The 25,719-nt window shown below is 30.8% G+C and overlaps 3 protein-coding genes across 3 annotated transcripts in view; 1 reads left to right on the top strand and 2 right to left on the bottom strand.

Moving 5' to 3' along the window:
• Positions 1–1,485: 1,485 nt before the first annotated feature.
• Positions 1,486–4,888, bottom strand: LOC105618542 (flotillin-1). Its single transcript, XM_012200075.1, has 11 exons — positions 4,837–4,888; positions 4,365–4,440; positions 4,191–4,281; positions 3,746–3,889; positions 3,547–3,666; positions 3,201–3,209; positions 2,348–2,563; positions 2,087–2,274; positions 1,813–2,023; positions 1,579–1,743; positions 1,486–1,503 (listed from the first exon to the last, which is right to left on the bottom strand). Exons 1-11 carry the CDS (start codon positions 4,886–4,888, stop codon positions 1,486–1,488), a joined length of 1,290 nt encoding a protein of 429 aa, XP_012055465.1.
• Positions 4,889–6,235: 1,347 nt separating this feature from the next.
• On the bottom strand, positions 6,236–7,949 carry LOC105618541 (uncharacterized protein C9orf78 homolog). Its single transcript, XM_012200074.1, has 6 exons — positions 7,831–7,949; positions 7,640–7,748; positions 7,262–7,407; positions 6,923–7,141; positions 6,596–6,729; positions 6,236–6,399 (listed from the first exon to the last, which is right to left on the bottom strand). The coding sequence occupies exons 1-6, from the start codon at positions 7,947–7,949 to the stop codon at positions 6,236–6,238; spliced, it is 891 nt and encodes a 296-aa protein (XP_012055464.1).
• A 3,379-nt stretch (positions 7,950–11,328) lies between these two features.
• The window catches only part of LOC105618540 (myelin and lymphocyte protein-like), a 25,999-nt gene continuing 11,608 nt past the window's right edge, over positions 11,329–25,719 (top strand). Inside the window, exon 1 of the mRNA XM_012200073.1 lies at positions 11,329–11,502. Coding sequence (XP_012055463.1) covers positions 11,329–11,502 — 174 coding nt within the window. The remainder of the gene's footprint in view (positions 11,503–25,719) is intronic.

The following is a 25,719-nucleotide window of genomic DNA, read 5'->3' as shown; positions in this document are numbered from 1 at the left end:
TATATATAAAAGTCATGGGATAAAATATATTACTGTTTCTTTCATTTTATATCGTATACAGAAAATAGAATGTTTACGCCAAATGTTACATATAAATTTATCTCAAGGATTAGAAGAAAGATCTCTTTATGTGAACGATATTAAATACATTACTTTCATCTCTAAACAGATGCTTAATTATATTTGTAAGATACACATGTAATAGAAGAAATGGCATTCGGCACATATTGGCATAGAATTATAGATAAACAGGGAGACCATTATCGGCCCTCAAGAGATTCGACAGAGAGAATGCACACACTTTTTTTTTATTTAAAAATATGTTGAGTTAGGAAAATATATACTAAGTAGTTAATAAAATCTTGTAGCGTTTTCTCTTGGCTGCTCACTAGTGCAACTCTCAATGTATTGTGTTTCCATGGTGGTAAACGAACTCATTCGATGTACCGTGTTTTCATGGCGTAGTGCAAATTTTATGTACGAAGTGGGATTTTGCTACACCGTCTCAAAGGGACAGTGTAGAGCCAGTATGATATTTAAAATTTGAAAATGGAAGTCAAGCGGAAACAGGATTTTAGCGCAATAATGATGTAGTGTACACCACTCATGTGCATCACTCTAATGTAGTGTAGCGCTTACACGCAACTGGTACGAGGCTGCACTCAGTGTATTCCAAGAGAAAACGCTAATTAAAAAGTCATTGGTATAAAAATAATATTATATTCTGTTTAACAAGAGAATGCTCTCGAAAACTCATCCATTTTGCGCAGATCTTGTAATAGCAGATCTTGTACAGCGTTACATTGCCTGCTATGCGCAAACCGAGGTCATTTTCTCGTTGAATAGAGTATAGTAATATAAGCGAGAGTAATGCTATGCCACACTTTCACTGTCTAATAAAATTGAAATTAACAAATAACGAAATTTCTTGTAGCGTTTTCTTGTACTGTATTTTTAAAATCACGACTGAACATATATTCAAAATACTTTTATTTGAAAAACAATATTTGTAAGACAATTGTATTTTGTATTTTGCATTTTAGTGAAGCACATGAAACTATATAGAATACGTAATATCTTCATATGCTTCGCTGAAATACAAAATACATTTGTGTTGCAAATAATGTGTTTTAAATAAAAGTATTTCAAACGCATTTTAAGGCTCAGCCTTGTTTAAGTTTTTGTAATAAAAATAAAAGATCATTTATACACTAACTGGTTAACTAACTTTCGAAAGTAAAATATATCAATTTGGGATCACATACACAAGTAATCTACATAGATATTATAAAATGGCAGTGAAAGTGTTAAATTTTCATAATACAGAAATACTCCAATACTCAATTAAACTTGGCCTTCATTATAGGGCAAGATGTTTAAAGCAAATGTATATATAACAAAAAATCCATTAAATACTTTTTTATAAATGTACATTGAAAAACATTTGACTAGGAAAATTATTCAATTTTCCTTCATATCGCACATTTACGCAGCATGTACCGACTGAAAAAGAAAATTTATGAATGATAATTTTATCTTAGATTTTTATAAGCAAACAATCATAAGTTTTATGCGTACCTTCGCAATATCCACGCCCGTCAAATTTTTAACAAGATCTGGAACACGCTGTACAATATTGAAAACTTCCTCGGTTAGTTTTTCGGCACCAATAGTGCCATTACCACTTGAAACCATAGTTATCTTTTTTGCTTGAGAAAGAGGAGCGGCTACTTCGGCGGCAACCTATAAAATGAGTGAAATTAGAATATTTACTATTATTAGAGCTTTTAAATGTTGCAAAGATTTATATACCTTTGGAAGTGTATCAAGCATCATGTCTATCATGGCTGCGCTCTTGTATTCGTTCCACGCCGCAGCTTTCTTTGCCATTTGTTCTGCCTCTGCCTTAGCTTTTGCTTCGATAGCGAAGGCTTCTGCCTCACCGCGAATCTTAATAGCTTCGGCTTCAGCTTCAGCCTCCATAACAAGACGCAGTTTATTTGCTTCGGCCATTTTCTCTAATCTACAAATCAAATCTTAATCGATGTGCGCAACGAAAGTTTCACTTTTAAGCATTATCAAATACCTGTATTTTTCTGCGTCAGCAGGACGTCGTACAGTGGCATCTAATTCCCTTTCGCGTCTCAACATTTCTTGCTCTTGCACGGCGATCTCCTGACTACGTTCTACAACCTTTACTTGCATTTGTTCTTCCATAATCCTTTGTTTAGTTTTTGCTGCTTGCAATTCGAATGCCATTTCTGCATCAGCTTTCTGCAAGCAATATCTTTATAAAAAAAACTATATAAAAAACATTTCATACAAAAAGCATTAAAAATTTCCTTACTTTGGTTTGAACTTCAACATCATAAGCAGCCTTTTTCAATTCAAAATCACGTTGCGCTTTTGCAATCTCTGTGTCATTAAGGAAACGTGCAGCCATTCTTTGTTCCTCCGCGATAGCTTCTCTAATTTGAGCGTCTCTGCGAGCTTCTGCTTCACCTATTCTAGCATCTCTCTTCACTTCTGCTGTACGTGCCATACCGAGTGCTTGTAAGTAACCCTATAAGTAATATATTCTCATAAAATTATTACACAACGTGATAAAGTTTACAATAATACAATAACTAATAAATGATTTCAGCATTTTGAGAAAGCAATATGTGAGCGACATAAAGCAACATATATAAGTATATATCGTTACTTCAATTCAATTATTGAGATTTCTTAAATAGAAAAATTTGAGGATACATGGGGAATAAAATAATATTTTATATATTATTTAACATAATGTTAAGAGACATTTGCAAAAATTATATTGTTATTTTTATTTTTCTAAAATTATATATTTAAAAAATAAGATAACAATATCTTCATATTTTACCATTTAAAGATATCTCAGTAATGAACCAGCAACAAGTGCACAAGTGTTGTAATATAAAGCAATGAAAATTTGTCTTTTTATGATCTGAAGAATTTATAACAATAATATTGTTAGAAGACATAGCGGTGTGCGCTGTGATATCAGTTACAAGGCTAATATTTCATTTATCCTATGATAATTTGTCAAGTAAAGCTACAAAATAGAGAAGTCTTGTCTCCAGAAATTTTCTATCTTGTAACTAATCAATATACCTAAAAAATTTGTCGTACAACAAATGAAATATTAGTTTAATAGTGAAATAAAAATTTGAACGTACCTTTGCCCCCTGCAAGTAGCAGAACAAAAAAGTATTCAATATTTATAATATACAAGATCTAATTATATTAATTACTTAAAAAGTTTATACTCACGTATCAATTATTAACAAACATTATTAAATTGTCTAAAGGGGGTCTTTTAAATATCACTGTATATATATTTATGTACACTATGTACACTATGTACACTTCAATAATTCAATTATGACTTGTACATGTTATCAGCATTATTTTTCTGAATTAAAGATTTTGGATGCTTACGTGTTTGACTCATACATTTTTGTGTGTTTATAAATCAGCAACCTGTTTTAAATTATTTTACAATTAGAAATGTAGCAAACTTACTTCTTCGTCTCGGATATCTTTCAATGTGTACGATACGACAGTAATGCCCATATTGACTAGATCACTGCTCGCTACTTCAAAGACTTCCTTGCTAAACTTTTTACGATCTTTGTAAATTTCCTGCAGCAAAGAATAAGTCTATATATATAATCTTTAATAGATAACAATTTAGGATAATTTATGTTTGCGTTCAGCTTACCTCTACAGTCATACTACCCATTATAGCTCGTTGATGTCCTTCTAGAGTGACGAGAGCTATATTATGTATCTCGTCTTCAGATTTTCCAAGAAACTGCTCACACGCTGTAGATAGCATCTCTTCATTTTGTCCCTGAATTTTTACCTGATACAAATACAACATTTTGAAATCTATAAATGCTAAATTCATTTAAAGTTCTTTATAACACATTTAAAAAGTTTTCTTTTTTCAAAAATTTATATATTATATATACATCAATAAAATTTCCAGAATTATTTATTGACCTTATAACTTATATTTTTATATGTTATAAATGTCAATCATCTTTATATGAATCATTTTAGATCTAATTTCGGATCATGTATATCAATGTACATGTAAATAGATATAATTGTCTTGTAGACATATCATAAAATATATATAAAAACCACTTGTTTTTAACTACCTGTGCAATGCCTGTTACAGATATTGGAACTCCTTGACAAGTATACACTGTTGGACTCTCGACTTGTAAGGTCATTGTATTTAAAGAAATCCTATAAAAGCAAAATACGTTTAAGCCAAAGAAGGCTTATTGCATGCTATATGTCTATATATTGAAAACTTATATGACACTCACTTTTGTACTTGTTGCACAAGGGGCCAAACAAACACTCGACCTCCAGGTACTAAGAGAGGTTTGCTGTAGCAACATCCTAGAAGAAGCAGTTAATATAAAATAATAGAAGTAGAAAATTGACAATACGGAGAATTGCAAGGAAAATGTTTTTGATTCAGCCAATATTAATATAAATAAAAGAATCAGCTGCACATAATTCTATGTGTATACAATCGGTATTCAATCATTCGCATATAGCAGACGATAATCTAATACATTTCTAATGCGATCAAAGCACAGTATAGGTGCGGTTATTCGCGAGAATCGATCTCGCGTCCCCACCGCCGTTTCGAAACGCGAATCAATTATCTAGGAGACTCAAGCGCTTCTTCCATTTTTTTTCTCTTTTCTACGAAAGCAATTAATTCGGGGAAAAATACAAACGCAAGAGATTGAGATATCCGTGTTTAGAGGAGACTCCTTATTCCATTACCTGAGACGACGAGAGCCTCGTTCGGGCCGCAAGTGACGAATCCACAACTCATAATTACACGTCAACGTAACTACAGCCACTATGCGTAAAAACCGTGAGCTTCACGCAGTCGAATGACTGACGTCGACGTGCCTCTCGTACTTTGCAATATAGCGCGTATGTATAATATCAATATATGTATATATACGCGATAGCGCAAAATCCTCCCCTCTCTCTTGCCGCCAGCGTTTTCTTCCTTCCCCTAATGTTACTCCGATTGGTCCAGAATGCAGCGCGCATGATCATAGTAGAGAGACATATGAATAAAGTCGAAAATTTTTTAAGCAGCTTCCACGCGATATTAACGAGATGTCTCTTTCTTGAAACCTGACACTTTCATTAAAATTTGATACGTCTGATGAGAATAAGGAAGATCTTGTGCAATGAGCAATTCGATTATACAATTTGCATTTATTTTCTGTATAGCATTAAGGTATACCAATTTATCACAAAAAAAATAATTTACGAGATATTTTATATTTCCTATATCAAATATTGTACCAGAAAAAAAACATAAAATACCACGTAAACTGATTTTTTTTTATAATTCTGTACTCTGATATATTTTTATACTTATATATATCGAATAATTAGAAGAATGATATAATTATATTGTACAATAATTAAAATAATTAAAAAAATTATATAATTTTATTTTAAAAATAAAAGAGATCCTAGTCTCTGAGGTTATTTCGTCTAAAAAAAAAGTGTTTTGTTGTCATAAAATTGCTTCTGTATCATATAATTTCTATTAGATAAAATTTTCTAAAATTTTCTCACAGTTTGGAAGATATTCAAGTTGGTTATAGTTATTGCCTCATCCTGTATAGTAATATTATACTATTATACATAATATGGCTGTGTTTGGTTTGAGCTGAAAGCTTCATTCTATCTTCCTTCTGCAAATAATGAATGGTAAAGAATGAAGCTTACAGCTCGTGAGTGAATGCAGTCTACACATATAATAGTTATTACTATATATTATTACTATAGTAATAATTACTATTTACTATACAGTAATAAAATAATTAATAGCAGTTATATTTCAATACATATCTTCCAAGTTCTTCACAAAATCCTAAAATTATCAAAAAATATTTTTCGATAAGAAATATCAGAATTAGATTGTTACATTTTTCGAAAAACTGTGAATCATCAACAGAATATAAGAGGTAGCGAGAATGAGAATAAATCTTTTTTAAACTTTTTGATGTGAATAATATATGCAAATGAAAATAAAACTATGATGTAATATTTCATTGTTCTTTAACTTTGAATTGCAGTTTAAAAACATCTATGTTAAAAATGCAATGTTTAGATATAATCCAAAAGGTATAATAACACAATAACATAATTTAATTTAAAATCGCCTGAATTGCTTTTTAAATCTCTCATAATGGTAATCGTCCGTTGCTTTCTCCCCATTGTCTTTTCGCTTTCCTCGGATATCTTCTTTGGTAGTGCATTTTTTCTTATCACCAGACTCCTGCTGTGATTTGTGGAAATCTGAATCTTCTATGTTAACTGAAATTATAATAAATATTTCATTTACAATTTTGTCTAAACAAAGAATTCAAGAAGAATTCAAGAATTGAAGAATTCAAATTTAGAGAAATAAAATGCATGGGACTGTTCACTAATTAATAAATTTAATTAATTAATAATTGAAGAGTATCGTATGTATAATTTCATATACAATTATGAAAAATAATAATCATACATCTATTGTGCTGCACGAAATTTACGGCCATATTCGTAGGAACAAACTGCGAGGGTCCATCTTTCTTTCTGTGTCTGTCCCAAAGAAGTTTCAGTTTTGCCTCTTCGGTAGCTTCAATGTTACGAATTTTAGCTCTAAAAATGAATTGTGTTTGTAAAGAAAATATCTACATCTTATACATTTTAAAATTACATTACAAATTATTTTAATACTAAATAGTTATCATATAGTATAATAACTAATTGATTGAAGTTTCAACTTCATAGAATTATTTTCATACTTGCAAAATATATTTGTAATTTATATTCTTTGTGCAAATACACTCACTCTATGCCAAGATCAACTTCTGGAATACCAGAAAGCATTTGATTTGAAAGCATTTCCTCACTACGATTGGCTGAGCTTTGTCTCAAATGTTCTGGTACCGCGCGCAATGCTGCTTCTTCAGGTGAGCAATAAGAACCTTTTTCATTATTCGCATCATTCGCTGCATCGTTACTATTTTTACTCTTACGCTTTGACAATTCTTCTTCTATGTACTTGACCCTAATAAAAGTAATGATATAAAATTGATATAAAACATAAACAAGCAAAAAACTATTAATATGTTAGCTGAATAATTATCAACAATAAATATAATAAAGAAGCAAACACTGTCATGCATACATTTCTTCATCTTCATCACGTTTATTAGTCTCTGCATTAAACTGCGTTCCAATGCCAGTTTCATATGCATCATTTGGCTTGTGTTTTGTATTTTTCAGTGCAGCCATATTTATCATTCCTCCAGTTTTCATGTTAAAAGGATCTGACTAAATTAACATAGATCATTTTTCATATTACATATTCTACACTGTGTTTATTGTGTTTAATTTCATTATGCATGTATAAGTTCTTTTTTTTATTCCTGTATTCTCTGGACTGATACAATAAGTTAAAGTGAAACAAATATAAGTTTGTTTCACTTCAATTACACCGTGTGCATCAGTTCAAAAAATACAGAAATAAAAAATAGACTTTATATATGTGCATATTGTATCTTACTGTTATGGCATCAGATGCAACGTTTTCTCCGAGAGCCAAACCAACAACATCAACACCAGCAGGTCTCTCACGAAGTTTTTGAATGATTTTCATTTCCTCAACCTTTTCCCTGAAATAAGTCTTTTCCTAATCACATTAAATCCTCCACGTTGCTTATGTTGAATTAAAAACAAAATATGTACAATCTTTACCTGAGAGACATTTTTTCCTCCTCGCTGTCATTATCATCTGAAAAAACTTCGCGTTTCCTTAAAGGTTTCTTCTTCTTCTTCTTAAACTGGATATTAGGCACTTCATCGCCACTACCCATTTTTTTATTATTTAATAAAAAACCTATTTCCTTTCAAGTAAAAACCAAGTAAAACCACTATAGACAGGTTAACGTGTTGACACAGAGCAACGAAGAGTCGTTGTCAATCGGTCGATAAGTCTTCATGAAAAGTACTCGACCTGATTCGATCCTGAGGAGCCGAAGATAATTGAAGAACGATGACGTTATCGACAATTGATACAAATTTGCGATTATTCATAATAATATTTGAATAATACTAAATGCATTATTATAGTCATAATTTTTTATTATATAAATGCTGCATAAATAAACGTACTTGTAATGCTATAATATCTCATATATTGTCTCAAAATTATAATTTTTTTTCGCTACTGTTATCATCTCTATTGATAATCTAACTCGGACGATAACATTAAAATAATTTATTTAAAAATCGAATATTATTCAGGGCGTGCATCTACGTGTAAATACGTAATATTCCACGTTTATGTATAGACAACGTAAACTATTGTATAAAGTGTCTATGTAGACGTCTATGTTATAGACGTCTACGTAGACACCTTATACAATATTAAGGGCAAACAATCAAATTATTAATAAAGTGAAGAGACAAGGTTTACGAAACTTATTGGTATTAAGGAGATCCTAAGATAAAATCTGTCTTTTATGGCTGAATTAGTGTAAACTTTTGAAACTTAAAATGAGATAGGTATATGTTTAATATTTGGCAAAAACGAGAAAGAGAATTCTGCAGGAATAAAAAAAACATATAATCTTTCGTGCGATTGTACTTTTCTTACGCCAATCTCCTGTTTTGATATAATAAAATGTGCGATTAACGTTGCCTTAACTTGTAAATGCTTTACAAAATGTCGGGCGATTATTATTTTGGCAATTAATGTGCATATTGATCTTAATTAATCAGTTTTTCCCACAAGTTTTGTTATGAATGAATGAACGCTAAAAGTAATAAAAAGGGAAATTGGCTCCAGAAGACATCGGGAGATGGTAAAGAATTATAAAATGAATAATTTATTATTAACTGTTATTTGTTTAATATTTTTTATTTACGGAATTAATATTTTTTTCTCTATACTTTATAAATTATGTTATGTAAATTAGTTATGCAGCGTATAATGTATGTGAGATGTTTCAGATTATCTTTAGATGTTTAAATTTAGTAAAATATTTATAATATTTAATATTTATATACAAATAATTTAATCTATTAAATAATATTATTATATATTTTTATATATATATTAACATAATTTTTATAAATATATTAAATTTCAAAATGAAAATTGGACATTTTGTAATTATTTTAAATTTAAGAATGTAAAAAATTATAATTTTTGTTTACTTTGTAATTTGAATAAATTTAAAGTTATCGAACGTCGCTTATGTGAGAAGTTTTCATATTAAAAAGAACAATTGACAAAAAAGAATGTCAGAATTTACAATTATTTAGGACTTAAGAGACAAGGATAATTATGAGCATAACGATGAAAGCGGAACAGGAAAGATTGTGAGATACACACATAACGTGACGAAGCAACGTGCGCTTCTACTACCGCAAGAAAGAATGAGAAGTAGGGGAATCAGTGATGGATTAACATCTGCTGAAGACTCAAAGTATCATACAATATATTTCTTTTTTTTTCCTTAAAGTATATAACCTATTTATTTGTGAAAAAGTTCGATAAAAATATATGACGTATAAATCATTAAATTTATATACATAATCCATATTAGTTTATATTCCGATAACAAGATATAATAGAGATTGAATTATGTCAAAAATTAAATTATGTTAAAAAAGATTTTTTTTAATTCAATTTATGTGTACTTTAATAAATAATTCATACTAAACAATTTTTTTCAAAATATCGACTATTTTTTCAACATCCATTATGTAGATCTCAGATAATGTCGATAGAATTAATCAAATAAAATGTAAAATATCTGTGTAAGTCCGCAAATTCTTGGTGCGTTAAATCAATAATTAAACTTTTTGAAATATCTAATATATTAAGTGAAAGATGTACATCGATAAATATATAAATATATATAATAATAACAGAAATGTATACAGTAATCTCTCACTGTAATCTCTCCTCTTTTGATAGTCTTTCAATGATGAAACAGTCAAATGATAAAACGATGGTCAAAGTGCAAAACAATAAAGCAAGAAGAGAAATTACGCTTTTCAAAGTGATGAATGTATAACAAGGTAATGTCAATAGAATTAAATAATTTAACTTCAATGGATAATGTCTTCACACTTGATGCACATCGCGTACATTACAATGTACACAAAACATTTCCTTCCCAGTAAAGGAGATTGGATTGAAATGGATTAAAAAACTTTTTTCTATCCGAATGCATTTTAAATAGCTAATATTTTTTTTTGGATTTAATTGGATTCAATTGGATTTAATTAGATTCAATTGGATGCAATTGGATTGAAAAACTGCATTTCCTATTCAAAATTTTGAATTGAACAGTATTGACAATGTACAGAAAAAGCTAATATTCAATCCATTTGCTGAATTTTTAAAGATTTTTTTAAAGATCTAATTTTAGATCAATTTCTATTTGAAATAAAATTATCTAAGATCAGTCTTTTGTAAAACTCGAGATAATATAATTTCCTCTGGCTTTATTTATCATATTTCTCAGCAAACGAGAATGGATTAAAATAGATTGAAATTTTTTTCTATCCGAATGCGTATTTTAAATAGCGAATACTTTTTTTTAGATTTAATTGAATTCAATTGGATTCAATTAGATTCAATTGGATGTAATTGGATTGAAAAACTGCATTTCCTATTTAAAATTTTGAATTGAACAGTATTCACAATGCACAGAAAAAGCTAATATTATTTTTAGATTATTTTAGATTGAAAGACATACAGATATGCTCCATGCAATTCCTATAAATGAATAAAAATGCATTCAGGATTGAAAAGCCATTCGTTTGAACATTCGTAAATCAATATTTCTGAAAATGTAAATCCATTTCAATTCATTTCAAAATCCATTCTCGTTTGCTGGATTTATTTACCATATTTCATCGATTGATCCGGCACTGTGGGTAGCGGCCGTAGCGTGGCAGCAATAGTGGGAGAATAGCGGCTCTGCTGTTAATACCGTAGGTAGTGCGCAGTGGTAAAGGCCTCCGTGCACGCGGGCCGTGGTGAACACACACAACAGGTGTCCCGCGATCGGCTCTCCTGTGGTACCGTCGTACCGGTTCGGTTCTCCATTTTGCTCCCCCGGGTGTTTACTCCTCGTCGCCTTTCACTCCGGGACAAGAGTGAGCCGAGAGAGAAATAACGACCGAGCGTGGATACGCGAGCGCGTGTGGTGAACCGAGCGTGCGGATCGGCGTAACATGATGTCGGAGACCGCGGTGACGATGGACGGTTCCAGCAACAACGCCAGCAACAATCCGCGGCAGGTACCGACGGTGAAGACGGAGCCGGGTCAGCCGAGCCCGTTGGCTGGTATCCGGCTGAACGTATCTTACTTCAAGACCATACCCGGTATTCTCAAGCTCGTGCAGCTGGTAAGCGACTTACTTCTTTCTATTTTACTCGTTTCGTTTGTAACGCGAAATACGAGAGTCGGCGGATATTGTCGCGCTAGGCACGTCTACCAACTGGCACGCGTATCTAATTTTGCATTCCGATAGTTTAATAAATCGCTTAAGTTTTATTGACCTCGGATCCGGCATGATGTTATGCTAGCTCTAGACGCGCATTTCCAAAATAACGTCATTTGCGGTTTCACAAGATAGATACCTATTTTTTTTTAGCTAAAGTTCTCGCACGGTTCACTTTTTCTCTTCTTCTCTCCAATGTGGAGGGAAAAGAAAGAAAAATGATCCCATATCAGCTGCAGCTTTGGCCGATTTTTACCTAAAGGATCTTTAGCTTCGAGTATTGAATAGTTTTTCTATGAGATAGGATAATGAAAGTGGTACAAAATATAAATCTGTCTAAATATGAAAAACTTCTATTTCTCTAATACTTCTAAAAAATATATAAAAGTCTTTATTTTTTAGTTTACAATGACTGAAAGATAATAACAGGTCAACACTGATGATATTTTTAGCTGATAATAGTTCTTCGGAATTATATATATATTTATATATTGAGAAAAATGTCCTTATTATATTATAATTAAACTAACAAAAATAAAAAAAAGCATTTTGATGAGGACAAACAAAATTTCTATTTACGATAAGCAAAAATTCTGTCCATTCTCATTAAAATATTTTTTTATTGGGCTCTTTTATTAATTTAAGAACACTTTTTTAAGTCTAAAATGTCGTCTTTACGAATTATGATAATACTATTTCATCTGACATTAAATAGAATTTTAATAAAGATTAAAAAATATATATTCTTGATGCATAAGTTTTCGAAGTTGATTTTTATTAGATAAAACAGATCCTTATTTATCAATGAAATACATACGTGATAAATGGAACTTTGCAATACGAAATTATCAATAATTTTTAGAATCTTACAAAAGAAATATAATTCTTCCTATAATCTAATCAGTAGTCAATTTTAATCCTGTGATATATCACGTCAATCACTTTTTAATTATCTCTGGATTCTCAACTTTTCGGATATGGACTTTCTATTTCCAGCTTAGATTTAGCTCAATATACTTGCTTATCGCGTAATATCTAATAATAGAAATATTAGAGCCACTCGACGTATATTTTTATAACACCATGAAGCAATTTCTGATAATAAATAAACACTACAAGCTGTTCGAAGAGGCAGAATTGATGTTTTATCGATCAAATAGATACATTATACATTTTTTTATATGTAAGTATATAAAAGTACACAAACGTAAATTATGACATAATCAAAGATGCATACGTTTTTACCTTATACTTTGATGATTGCGTAGATACCTGTAGGTATTGTATTGACTTGCCAATTGGCAACGTGGAGTATTTCATTATTAAATGAGCTCTCGAAAGATTCAATATTAGATTGTTCGAAATTCCATCTTTTATTGTACGAATTTTCTTTCCTTACTGTATTATTTTCTTTCAACTTAGAGAATCGTCAAAAATGGAAAGAGATCGTCACAAAAATGTCATCTATGTGTTTCTCTTTCTGAGATTTGCTAACTATATTATTGCCAGTAGAACTTTATTACTTCGCGGTCGACTAAAATGGATCACGAACAAGGAAAAGGATTTCTAAAATAGTTCCCGATCATTTGTATGCAGCGAATTCCTTGGAGATGTTGCATACAGACGGAATAACGTTATGTAATGTCCAAGTCGCGCTTTTAGTGGTAATAATACAAAATTCTACGTAGCTAGTCATTATATCACGAAAAGTCACGTGGAAAAGTGATTTTCTACCACGATTTCTTCAACTTCTGACTCTTTAATAATATTAAATATGTTTCTTGTATGTATATCTCTTCATATATTTCTGATATCTTGAAGAAAGTTCCATAAAATCTTCTCCTTTGCGTACAATTGAATTCTCCACTAAAAAGGATTTTGTATAACAGAGAAGTGAGATAATAGTTTAACTATTTGTTATCTGTTCAATATCGAGGAAAAATCTGAAGGTTAATTGTATATTTGCAATCATTTGAATCAAGCTGTATCTTTTAATTATATGAATTATTAAGAGTTACCTATGATTTCAATTTGTTTAACATTGTGATTGACGTTTACTATTAAAAGATTAATGATATTGATGCTTTCACTCGTTCAGAACATAAATAATACCGATTGTATTTAAGCGTCATTCCGATATTATATAGCAGAAATATGCCAAGGACTATTCTCACGCCGCTTATACTTATCGTATACGATACATGCTAAGTACATGGGGAATGTTATGATTTTGATAAGCGCTTTATGCTCCAGGTCCTTGCGACAACTGAATTAGAAACAACTTCCTCGGTTCATTCGGTTACGATTGATGCTTTCTAGGAAGAAATTTAACTTTCTCGTCGACCTCGATTCAAACGCTTGTCTCCGATTGTGACGAGAAAATATTTGCCGTCAGGTGAAACGTTTGAATTAATTAAAAGGAATACTCAGAAAATAATCCTCTCTTCTTGTTTCAATCGTAAACACATTATTTACATACTGTAGCTTAAACCAGTTTTCTTAATTCCATCGCTTCGTTCGAACGTTCGCATACGTCTAGAGATTATTTTACTCGAGTATTGCTTTGAAAGAAAGTACATAAATGTTCTCTTTTTTCATCAAGTTACAATTGTTCGTTGCTTGTTGAATCGCGTTGATTTTTTGTACGCGCGTAATCTCTGAGTGTACCTCCCACAACACCGAGAAACGAATCTTTGCGAAACCGAAAGACAATTTTCGATTAAAAATTTTGGTCGATATGAGACGCTAGTCTCATTGACTTCAAGATTTACATCATTTTTATTATTAAAATAAAGTTTTCTAACGCTCGACGCTCTCTTTCGCGTCGAAATTTACGAGATGCTATTGTGTAGTTTCCAACTTCTATTCATTCTAAGCTTCTGACGCAAGATATAAATAACTCGTCCCTCGGATTTACGTGGCACTTAATTTATACAGGTTTCTTTTTACGTGATAAATAATCTCTCAATTTATATGGACTTTTTATACGCGGTTTCAATTTACGCGATTTCATTTTATGTAGTTCTTTTTTTTATAATTTCTTCTACAGTTAGCCACAAAACTGGAAAATTTCAGATATTGATCCAAATATCTAACAAGCTTTAAAATTTCAAGAAAAATTTCAAGAAAAATTTTAAAAATGTTGCAGTGAATATCAGAACATTTATAATAATTTAGTAAAAAATAAATTTGGTAAATGATTATCTGAACATGTAGATAAAAATAATGAAACTGAAATAATATTTCAAATAGAAAAAATTCGATGAAGATAGTAACTTTGTGCTAGTTAAAAAGAGAGAGTTGATGGTTTTAAATTACAATTCAGACACCGACGACAAATAAGATTTTTTTATAAATTTTAAGATACATGAATCTTTTCCATAACTTATGTTGTGTTTTTTCTTAAAATTTTTTTTTCATACTGATTCTTTCCTGCATAAATCGAGAGTGTACTATTTCGCAAGATTCTATATAGGATTGCTTTGCGTTGCTCGTAAGAAAAAAATTAAGAATAAATTAAAACCGAGATAAAAATTAATCTATATTGATAGTAATAGTAATAGACGGTAATAGTAATTATTGGGATTATCTCGATGGTAAAGCGGAGAATAAAAATAATTTTGCGATTTGATTTCTTCCAATCAATCTGGAAACACACATTGCGTGCACACGCATCATCATGGCGTCGACCGGGCGTTTTGCACCGTGACGTTGAACCTGCAATGGCATAACCACGTAACGGTAATCTTCTTACAGAGCGACTAACAAAGTACCCTACCCTCGCCAGACGGAAAAGATGGCTTCTGATAGCAACATTACACAACTTTATTTACTTTACTTCGGTGATAGATTTATTAAAAAAATAAAATATTTAAAAAAATAAATCAATTCTTTAAATACTCTTATTATAAACTACTATAATCATTGCAAAGAAATAAAACAATAATATATGTATTTAAATTATTTAGTGAACTGGAAAAAAAGAAATAGCTCTCTTTTGATAAAAGATAATTTAAAGAATTTTTTATTGTTTATTTTGAATTAACATCAGAGAAATAGCTTGATATAAAAAATCGCTGAGACTCTGCTGTGCTAGTATGATTGAAATTTACACGACATTTATATCACACATATAATATCCTATAATACATAATTTCATTACGAAATATTTACGTGTCTGTATGCAAATATAATCTTATCGACGATATACTTAGCTGTATATCGTCTTATCTTCAATACTGTTAGGTAAAATCAGAGCGCGGATTACTTTGATTTGATTTTTAGATACGTTCTGTGCTTGTACGTTATATTTTACCTGACATTACGTACAAGGCCGTATATTATTTACGGTCGATAGACGCGAAGGAAGGAATGTGTATTGATCTGACGCGAAATAGTTCTGATAATAGCATACGTGGCTATACAGCCAGCGACACTTGTGGCCGGGACAATGAAAAAAGCAATAATGAATCTTACATACGTTGCGAAAGTTTTGTATAGTTTCGCCGTTGGAAGTCTAATTGCATAATAGCGCTTATAATGAGGTTTCGTTTTTTCATGACGTTCCTATTAGATGCCATTTACAAGATTGCCCTTCTCCGGTCCTATGAAGAACTTCAGTAATTAATTAATATCTCTTTTTAATCAATATCGTATATTGATACGACGTGAAGTCTATAGACATTTATTTGCCATTTAAGTCAGCCGGTATTCAACATTAATTGGAATCTTCTTATATCCTGTCCCAGACGGTAATTTGTTAACGAGATTAACCGGATTATGTAAATAACGGAATGTCGTTGATTTATTTTTCCATCGAATTTTTCATATTGATCCCGTTCTGTAAACGAATAACGTTCACGACTAACTTTTCTTCTTTTCTATTTTAATCCACCATGATTATACCGTTATTTCATATTGCAATATATCGTTAATTGCTTTAATTATGACTTACGCCGAACATGTGAGAAAGCTGGCATAATTAATTGCATATCGCGTGTGTGGTTCTTGGTGCATAGTATAAAACCACCATAATAGTTTGTCGATTAATTCTTTAATTTAATTTAATAATCAGTAGCAATTGATGTAATTATGGACTTATCATACTGCTGATATTATCGGATCAAATAGTGTATCGCAATCAATGACGTGAAAATCACGTATGTACGAAGGGATTGTAAAAATATTAAGTACGGCTATCTCGCGTCATTTAGCAAATACATTGTACTCCAGTACAATTGCAAATTGCGCGCGGGGATTAAGAATGAATATCAATGATATGGAAATTACGGTTACGCTGACGATAGTTCCAAATATAGCATATGAGTCGAGTTACCAGCGCGGCTTGTCGCCTAGATGTTGCGAGATGAAGTAATCTTCGGGTAATTCAATGATATTCACAGGAAATCGTTTGATTTTCGTATCTGCTGATCTCTTATCGTGCAAATGTAGGAAAAGCACTAATGTGAGATGATTTCTATCGCAGTATGTTATCCTATCGAATTATTCGTAATCGATAAAAACTGCACGTAAATGCTTCTTGATTCTCCGAGACATTTTATGATCGCAGCTTATTACAGTCATGTGTTATTTCTAAACAAATTTATAATTTTTCTTTTACATAAGGAAAATTTAACGGCCGCGATTGAAATGTCTTTATCACTGCATTTATCGGATTGAATTACTGATCAATAAAAACTGGATATCCTTGTTGATCTCCTGAGTCATTTAATGTTTTTATTTTCCGCTTACATCATGCTATTCTATATAAAAAGAAATTAATTTTTTATTTAAACGTAGGGAAAATTTAATAGTTATAATTGGAAATATTAAAGGATTATTAATTGTACCTTTATTATTAAGAAGTCATTAAAAAATTCTAGGAATATAAATTGTATTCCATACATATACAATAAAATATATTTTGTATTTATGTCAAAATCGATCAATATTAAAACTTTTTGTGTCAAATTTTTAACATATTTGAATGTTAATTTTGTATAATGTTTTGTTTGAATATATTTTATGTCAGATTTAGAGTTACAATGAAATTTTTTTCAAGAATTGTTCAGCTTTCTATACATTTTTTCTATTTCTGAAAACCTTTTTTTATATTTTTAAAAATCTCGGAAAAATTGATAATTTTCGTTTTTTTTTTCAACAACATATGTAAGTACATACGAAGGGTATCATCTTGATGAAGAGAAATGAAGTAAAATAAGAGTTTTTCCGAAATCACGCAGAGAATAAAGCGATTACGGAAGTCAGGCGTGGTGTCGCACGATCAGGACCATGATAGGTCCAACGTTCCTATGACATTCCTATGATCCCGAATTCGTATCCCAAAGAGATTGCGGCACAGCGAGGAACCGGTTTTCGCCACCGCACCGCATAGATTGGGCGTACGTGCGTACGTGCGTGCGTGCGTGCGTGCGTGCGTGCGTGCGTGCGTGCGTGCGTGCGTGCGTGCGTGCATACGATCGGAACGAAAACTCGATGGATTCGGCGATACAATGCGGCCTCGCCTAGACTAGAGATCACGCGCGATGACCATACATGTTCATCCCGGACAACCGGCACCATACGCAGCGTCCCACATACTCGGGCTGCCATCCGTTGACGATAGCTGCGCGTTATACCGAGGCCGTGGCAACGGTATCGGGATGTCTCATTAAAGATTCAGCATGTCTTTTTGCTTGACCGTTTCGATGTGAGTTTGATGACAAACCCGCTATTGGACGCCCGCGTGTCATGCCCGTGGCCACGTCACTTCGATCGTAGAGTTATCAAAAGGTGTGAATAGTCCTGAGCACAAGTTCGGAAGATACCTCCGCGATGATGACGAGTGCGAGAAATGATTAATAAGAAATGATTAATGACATATTTTACTTCGGTACAGCTTGTTTCCCGCGGAGATTGACACTTCATTCGTTAAGATTCGAGACGTTATTTAATCGCACGTGTTGCAATGAAAAAGCAATAGAGAGATCGTTACTGCCTATTAGGCTTGTCTTCAACTGTCTTGGTTTAATCTTTTTCTAACACTGCGCCTTTACAGCTAATAATTATTTTAGAATCACGCGTATGTTACATAGAAATAGGAATCGAAAAGAAATATGATTTATATTACTTTTTTACATTAGGTTATATCGATTTTTCTTAATTGTCTCATCTTGAAATGGTATAATTTTTATTTAAATATTTAAGGGTATACATAGAAAAACAGTTGGAAAATTTCTATTAAAATTAAAATTTATGATATATTGTAATTAATACGTATTTTATTTATTTATCTTAGAATTTACATTTAAAAATACATTATTTTTATTTTACTTGTTTATTTATTCATAAATTATATTATTTTGACACTAAGAAATATTAAATATCAATTTAATACAAAATAGTCTAATAATATAATCATATTATGTTAAATTAACACTTGGATATATTAAAAATTCAACACAAAATTTTAACAAGGACTTGAGTGGATCACAAATACCAGATGTTTCTTATTGTGTACTTGTATAATTCGTTTAGCAATTATTAAGAAACGCAGCCTCTATGAAACAAATTTTTCTTCATAAAATTTATATTGAGGATGTTAATACGCAATTTGTACGAAATGTTATCTATTCTTATTGTGCGTTGCACAATTCATTCATAGAAGCTCGCCTATTATGGAAAGTGAGATCGCGATTGTACAATATCGTAGGTGGAAGCGTGGCTGTGCGCTCGACGCATCGTGTCGGTTATCCTTGACATTGGTACTCCATTAATATTTCCGATTACTTGAAATAACCACGTTATTTACGTTTTTGTCAAATGGGACTAATATTCCACATTGAATCTAATTTCAACGAATTAATTCTCAAAAACAAAAGAAAACAAAATTTGCAAAAAATCAGCATAGAGAAGTCTATAGAATTTATTTGCAGCTTTTTGTTATTTTATCTCTTCTTTTTTTTTGTATAATAACGTTAGACTGATACCTGATTTATTTTTTGTCCTATTTCTATTGTAAGTTATAATATATGATATATAAATAATTTTATTAAATGATTGCTTTGCCAATCGTCGGTGGATTAATATCTTTATTAAGCTCAGTTACCTCATGGCCAAACAGTTTATGTAGTTGTTACAAGCGGTCACTCACACATACAAACTGGGTCACTGAATCCTTGGACTATAACAATTACTACCTGGAACCCTCATAGAATTGCGTGCGGAGAGGAGAATTGATATAGTAATCTTCTCGGCGTAACGCTGTAACGTAATGCCGTGCGTAATAGATATGATAGATAATCCATATACGTCACATTTATTTGCGTATCTGGAATAAATGGAAATACAGCCTGCAAGTTGTGCATAACTACGGAGATAGAATAAGAATAGCGAAGATGAGTATCGATTTTTTTTTAGCGATAGAGTCAATGATTGTAATTGCATCATATGTTCAATAATTCCACTCTGTTTGATAAATATTTTTTTGTCTTGAATATTCTTTGAGGTTCTTCAAATTATTCTTCTTATGATTTTTCTTACTATTCTTCTTATTTATTTTTAATACATTATATTTGAAGATGTTTCCTTGCCAAAAATATTAAATGTTATATCACGCATAAAATATTAAACTGCAAATATAGTGCATATCTGCTTAAATTTAAAAATAAACTCAAAAATATATATAACGATATAATTTTTATTTGATATAAACAAAGTATTTTGGCAAAAGTGAAACGAAGAGAATGCGCAGATGTCGTAAGTTATACCATTAATATTTCTTATTTAATCCTCCAAGTGTTTCTCAATTGATTTCTTAATGCGCCATGTCTTCATATTTTCAACGTCTCTTCCTTTCCACGTTCTTACACTACGCGATGTGTATAAAGTTGTATTTCTAGAAAAAAACTTGTCTGACATCCGGTCTTATCATTTCCGGTCTCATCTTTTTTTTCTTGTGTACAGAGACGCGTTAAAAAAATCACGATAAAGTAAGGAAATTCTAGCAAATATTATTGCGTTTTTTTAATAAAGTAGTGATATATATATATTTATTACAATGTAATGTAAATATTTCTCTGGTTTTCTTCTGTCTTTCTAAAGAAATATTTTAAAAACTTCTTTTCTCTCGCTGTAAGGTAACAAGAGAAATTCATGAGTTTCACATTGAGAAGTAAGATTTAGATAACGGATTATTGTGAATCGTATTAATCGCTGTTTCGAGAAATCAGTATAGATAAATTTCAATGAGCTTAAATGATTCAGAAGCAGAAAGTAAATTAAACGTAGAAAGTATTAATGCGATAAATCGTAATTCGAATGTAATGGTTCAGTAAATTATGAACACTCCCTTTTTCCTGTTATACCGGGAAACAGTTTTGGATTTATCCGGTTGTTGCAGAAATCTCTGGTTGCATTGATTTCATTGAGATGTACTCGCAATTAAATTTTAAATTTCTTGTTTCGAATTTACCAACTATTTTGTATCATGTTTTTCAGATGCGTTACTAAATACACGAAAATTATTATTAAATATTAACAGTAATAACAATAATAACTATAAAAATGGAGCTCTTAACTATAATTATTTTACCATGCAATTATAATTATAAATATCAATTGATAATTATTGATAATTACGTCAATATATTTAATATTCGGAAATTGCAGGAATTTACGAAGATAAGAGAAGATACTTTTCATGCAGCGAGAGCAATAATCGTAAAGCTCGCACCAGCTGAAGCTGCGCTTGCCCCTCTTCCCTTTTTTCTCTGATTAAAACACTTTCGCACGATACTACATACGTAATATACGTAATGTGCCGACCCACTTGAAGGGTTAATTTCGGTCAGGGTAATACTCGTACGTTACTCTCGCGCGGATAATCGACTCTCATTAGCGGTGGGAAGTCATCGTGTGAAAAATGTTGTTGTATGAGTTCCAACGTGTGAATAACGTTTGAACTAACGGATACTAATGATGTACGAAATTTGAAAACGATCCGATTGTCCATTATCTAAACGAAACGATTATGGATATTTGTAGATCGAGACAAGAAATAACAAAGTCGCAATCCTTATAAAGCCCATTACTTTCAAGTTCGTGTAATACATAATACAATATTATGTTATTTTGAAGCATTAGCGTTAATGACTGTAACAATAATGCTCTCGTATAAACTTTCGCATCATAACATCATAACTGTTGCTATTTAGCGCACTGTGATATTTCGTTATTTATTGTACATTCAAAGGTTTGCGTGCAGCTATTGTATTTGACAATAAAATGAGCATTAAGATTAATATTATTGAAACATAAATTCTGTTGATATTAATTTAATTAGAATTAATTACAATTAATTAGAGCAGTTTGTATAATATATTGACGATAACATATGCGATTGTTAATGTATTAAAAGTCCTTTTTAAAAATCGCACATTAGAGAAACAAGATTTTTATCAAAATATGCGGTATGTATTGAAAATGATCTATTTGTATAAGATAAATTATCGATAATTATACAGAATTTAGAAATACGATGACAGAGTCTTACTTTGAGTGTCAGCAATTTCCAAGAGGAAGCTGCTCATTTCTCTAGGTCATTCTTGACCGCACCTTTGAGGATAGACGTATGTCCGATCTTTAACTTCTCTCTCAGCAGAGACCGATCGAGAATATCGCGAATTCCGATCGCCCACGTCGAACGTAAGTCCCCTTGGCGTGGATTATGCAATTGCCGTCGCATTGTTAAGCGGTAGGAGAGAATGGGGGGGACTACCCTCGTACCATTATGTCCCATGCGGCGAGATGTAGGCAGACTGACGTGCGTATCGGCATGGCATAAGTTATGCACCGCGTAGTAATTGCGCGCGACACAGTCTGTGCATCGTAGCTACACACAAGGACAAGGCGCGCCTCGCGGTACACGCGGCTGCTCGAGACGAAAAGAGAAGATGAAAGCCACGATTTGGAAAACGGGAAAGGGAGACCAACGGGATAACGAGAGATGAATCTCGCGTTTCGCACATACGTAATCGGACACGCACCTGATGACAGCGTATGGTTGTTTGTCCAGCAAACGAGAATTGGATTGAAATGAATTGAAATGGATTCAGATTTTCAGAAATATTGATTCACGAATGTTAAAATGAATGCTTTTCAATGCATTTTTATATGAATTGCATGGATCATATCTCTATATCTTTCAATCTAAAAATAATATTAGCTTTTTCTGTGCATTGTGAATACTGTTCAATTCAAAATTTTGAATAGGAAATGCAGTTTTTCAATCCAATTGCATCCAATTGAATCTAATTAAATCCAATTGAATTTAATTAAATCCAAAAAAAGTATTCGCTATTTAAAATATGCATTCGAATAGAAAAAAATTTCAATCTATTTTAATCCATTCTCGTTTGCTGGAGGTCTTTATAAAAGACTGATCTTAAATAATTTTATTTCTAACAGGAATTGATCTAAAATTATGTCTTCAAAAAGATCTTTAAAAACTCAGCAAACGAGAATGGATTGAAATGAATTGAAATGGATTCAGATTTTCAGAAATATTGATTCACGAATGTTAAAATGAATGCTTTTCAATTTTGAATGCATTTTTATTCATTTATATGAATTGCATTGAGCATATCTCTATATCTTTCAATCTAAAAATAATATTAGCTTTTTCTGTGCATTGTGAATACTGTTCAATTCAAAATTTTGAATAGGAAATGCAGTTTTTCAATCCAATTGAATCTAATTAAATCCAATTGAATCCAATTAAATCCAAAAAAAGTATTCGCTATTTAAAATACGCATTCGAATAGAAAAAAAATTTCAATCCATTTTAATCCATTCTCGTTTGCTGGGTGCGCATTCTTCGATGACGTTTTATTTGCAATCGTTAGATATTAAGAATGTCCGCTGAAGGCACGTGTTTTAGAAATTTTTTGCAGATTTTTACGTTATTTAAAAAAAAATGATTTTTTATGATTTCTGCAGTATTTCATAAATTTTATGGTAAATTTTGAAAGCGAACGGTCGTTAGTACTTAATGCCTGCAGGAATCAAAGTTGTGGTTTCTCCATTTGTTATCGTTTGTTTTCACTTCAGCATAGAAATATACGAGCTTCTCGAGAATCTCTGATAAAACTGTTCGTTGACCGTCAGCTAGGGTAAATGCACACGTAGAGCACACTCGTTTTAATCGTGAATGTGTTTTTTACAACTCGCAACTTCCGGCGTTTATTTCTGGAAGCAAAAGATTGCAGTGTCGTTTACGAAATCCATATCACGTCGCTTTATCGATCTGTAGCAATAACACCGTAATTAGATGTAGATTTTGTTATAGATTTTGTTTTCCAAAGCAAAATTTTGTGATGATTCATAGAGTTAATCGGCACATGAATCGATTTTCTCAACGGAAGAAATATAACAATAAGCTGCAATATACACAGAAGTATTGATTTATCTATAAGTACATGTGTTGAATGAGCTGGTAATACATATAACCTTGAAAAATAATCTTATCTTTATTAAGCATTTAATGAAATAAATACATCATAAAAATAGAAGAAATATTAATATCAGGAATTGAATATAGAATTTTGTTTTTTTTATCTATTTATTTTTCTATTTATGATGTTTATATTCATAATCTATTTTTAACCTGATTGTTTAAAGGAGAATTCTAATAGTAAGTGTGCTATATAACTCCCGAAAGTTGAAAAACATCTTCAACAAATACAAAAAATTTGCCAATTTTATTGTTTTTACGGTTTACAGTTTTATAAAAAATGAATTTTTTAATCTTATTTATATAATATTTAAAAATTATTATTCCAAATAAATTATCAATGATCAAGTTTGATGAACTATTAATATCAGAACAAATTTAGTATTACTAAAAATTTTTATTAGTTTTTTAATTGCACATGACATCTCTGTTATCTAATTGTTTATTTGCCAGAAATTCTAATTGTACAATGTTAAATTTATAATGTTAAATTTAATCTAATATGAGTCGCCACTGCTACTCAATTATATCATTATTTTATACTATAACAATGGTTATATTTGACAATATACAGTGTCAATTTGACACAATGTAGTGTCAAATTGGCACGACATAGTGCCAATATAGTAGTAAATAGACAATATAGAGTGTCAAATTTAATTATCGTTTTAGTATAAAATAACGATATATTTAGTAGGAGCAATGGCGATTTACATTAGATTAAATTTGACACTATAGATTTAACAGTGAATGCTTTATAGATAATATAGAAAATATAAAAAATATAAAAAATAATAGAATGTTTTTAAAATATAAATATAAATAAATTAACTAAATTTAATATTTCCATTACAAAAATTTTTTTTTTCTCATTATTTTCTTTTTTAATATTTTTTATAATGTAAAAAAAGTAAAGAATTATTGGACTAAGATGTATGCAGATTTGTTTCTTTTCTAAAACATTAATCGACCCATTCTTAAAACTTGGTAGATTTTGGTGCGCTTATTACGAATGTGACAACATTCATTAGATTTATTTGTTGCGAAATTGCTATATACATACGCTCGTTTTAGAAATTGTTGATTATTATTATTATTGATTATTATTATATTTCATTCTGCAATTTTAATAAAACAAACGGTCGCAAAAGATAACGAATCAAATATATGTACGGCCAGCGATTGTTGCAACCGAGTATGATTCTCGCTCATCGTTACAATGATTTCTATAGTAATAAGCAAATATTTTATTTTTACATTCATTTTTTCATTTTACATACGATATTTATAATATTGATCTTTATATATGTATTTAAATTATCTTTACATAAAGTTATTAAATTTAATTAGTATTAAAAATAATAAATATTCAATGAAACATTTGAGATGTCAAAAACATTTCTGTATGCGAGTAAGAAATTTAACAATTGTTCGTGAAAAAAATTTTTTATTTTATTTCTTTTTTAGTATTTATTTTTAATGATATTTCTTTTATTGATATACATCACTCGTTTTAAACGTATAAAATCGCAGTAACATTTAATTTAACTATAATCCTGCTTTCAACACATAACTTTAACTATATATATATATATATATATATATATATA

The sequence above is a fragment of the Atta cephalotes genome, assembly GCF_000143395.1.
Source record: "Atta cephalotes unplaced genomic scaffold scaffold00017, whole genome shotgun sequence".
Lineage (NCBI taxonomy): Eukaryota > Metazoa > Arthropoda > Insecta > Hymenoptera > Formicidae > Atta > Atta cephalotes.
The sequence above is the reverse complement of the archived record's forward strand: the minus strand, read 5'-3'. Positions and strand labels throughout refer to the sequence as shown.

Excerpts from the sequence above, each read along its gene's own strand:
- LOC105618542 (XM_012200075.1), bottom strand. The coding sequence starts at position 4,888 with ATGAGTTGTGGATTCGTCACTTGCGGCCCGAACGAGGCTCTCGTCGTC. Across the intron at positions 3,890-4,190 it reads CTGTAACAGGCATTGCACAG|GTAAAAATTCAGGGACAAAA; the intron begins GTAGTTAAAAAC and ends TATTTGTATCAG. Across the intron at positions 1,744-1,812 it reads TGCTTGATACACTTCCAAAG|GTTGCCGCCGAAGTAGCCGC; the intron begins GTATATAAATCT and ends CTCATTTTATAG.
- LOC105618541 (XM_012200074.1), bottom strand. The coding sequence starts at position 7,949 with ATGGGTAGTGGCGATGAAGTGCCTAATATCCAGTTTAAGAAGAAGAAG. Across the intron at positions 7,749-7,830 it reads GAGGAAAAAATGTCTCTCAG|GGAAAAGGTTGAGGAAATGA; the intron begins GTAAAGATTGTA and ends GACTTATTTCAG. Across the intron at positions 6,400-6,595 it reads TTTCGTGCAGCACAATAGAT|TTAACATAGAAGATTCAGAT; the intron begins GTATGATTATTA and ends TTATAATTTCAG.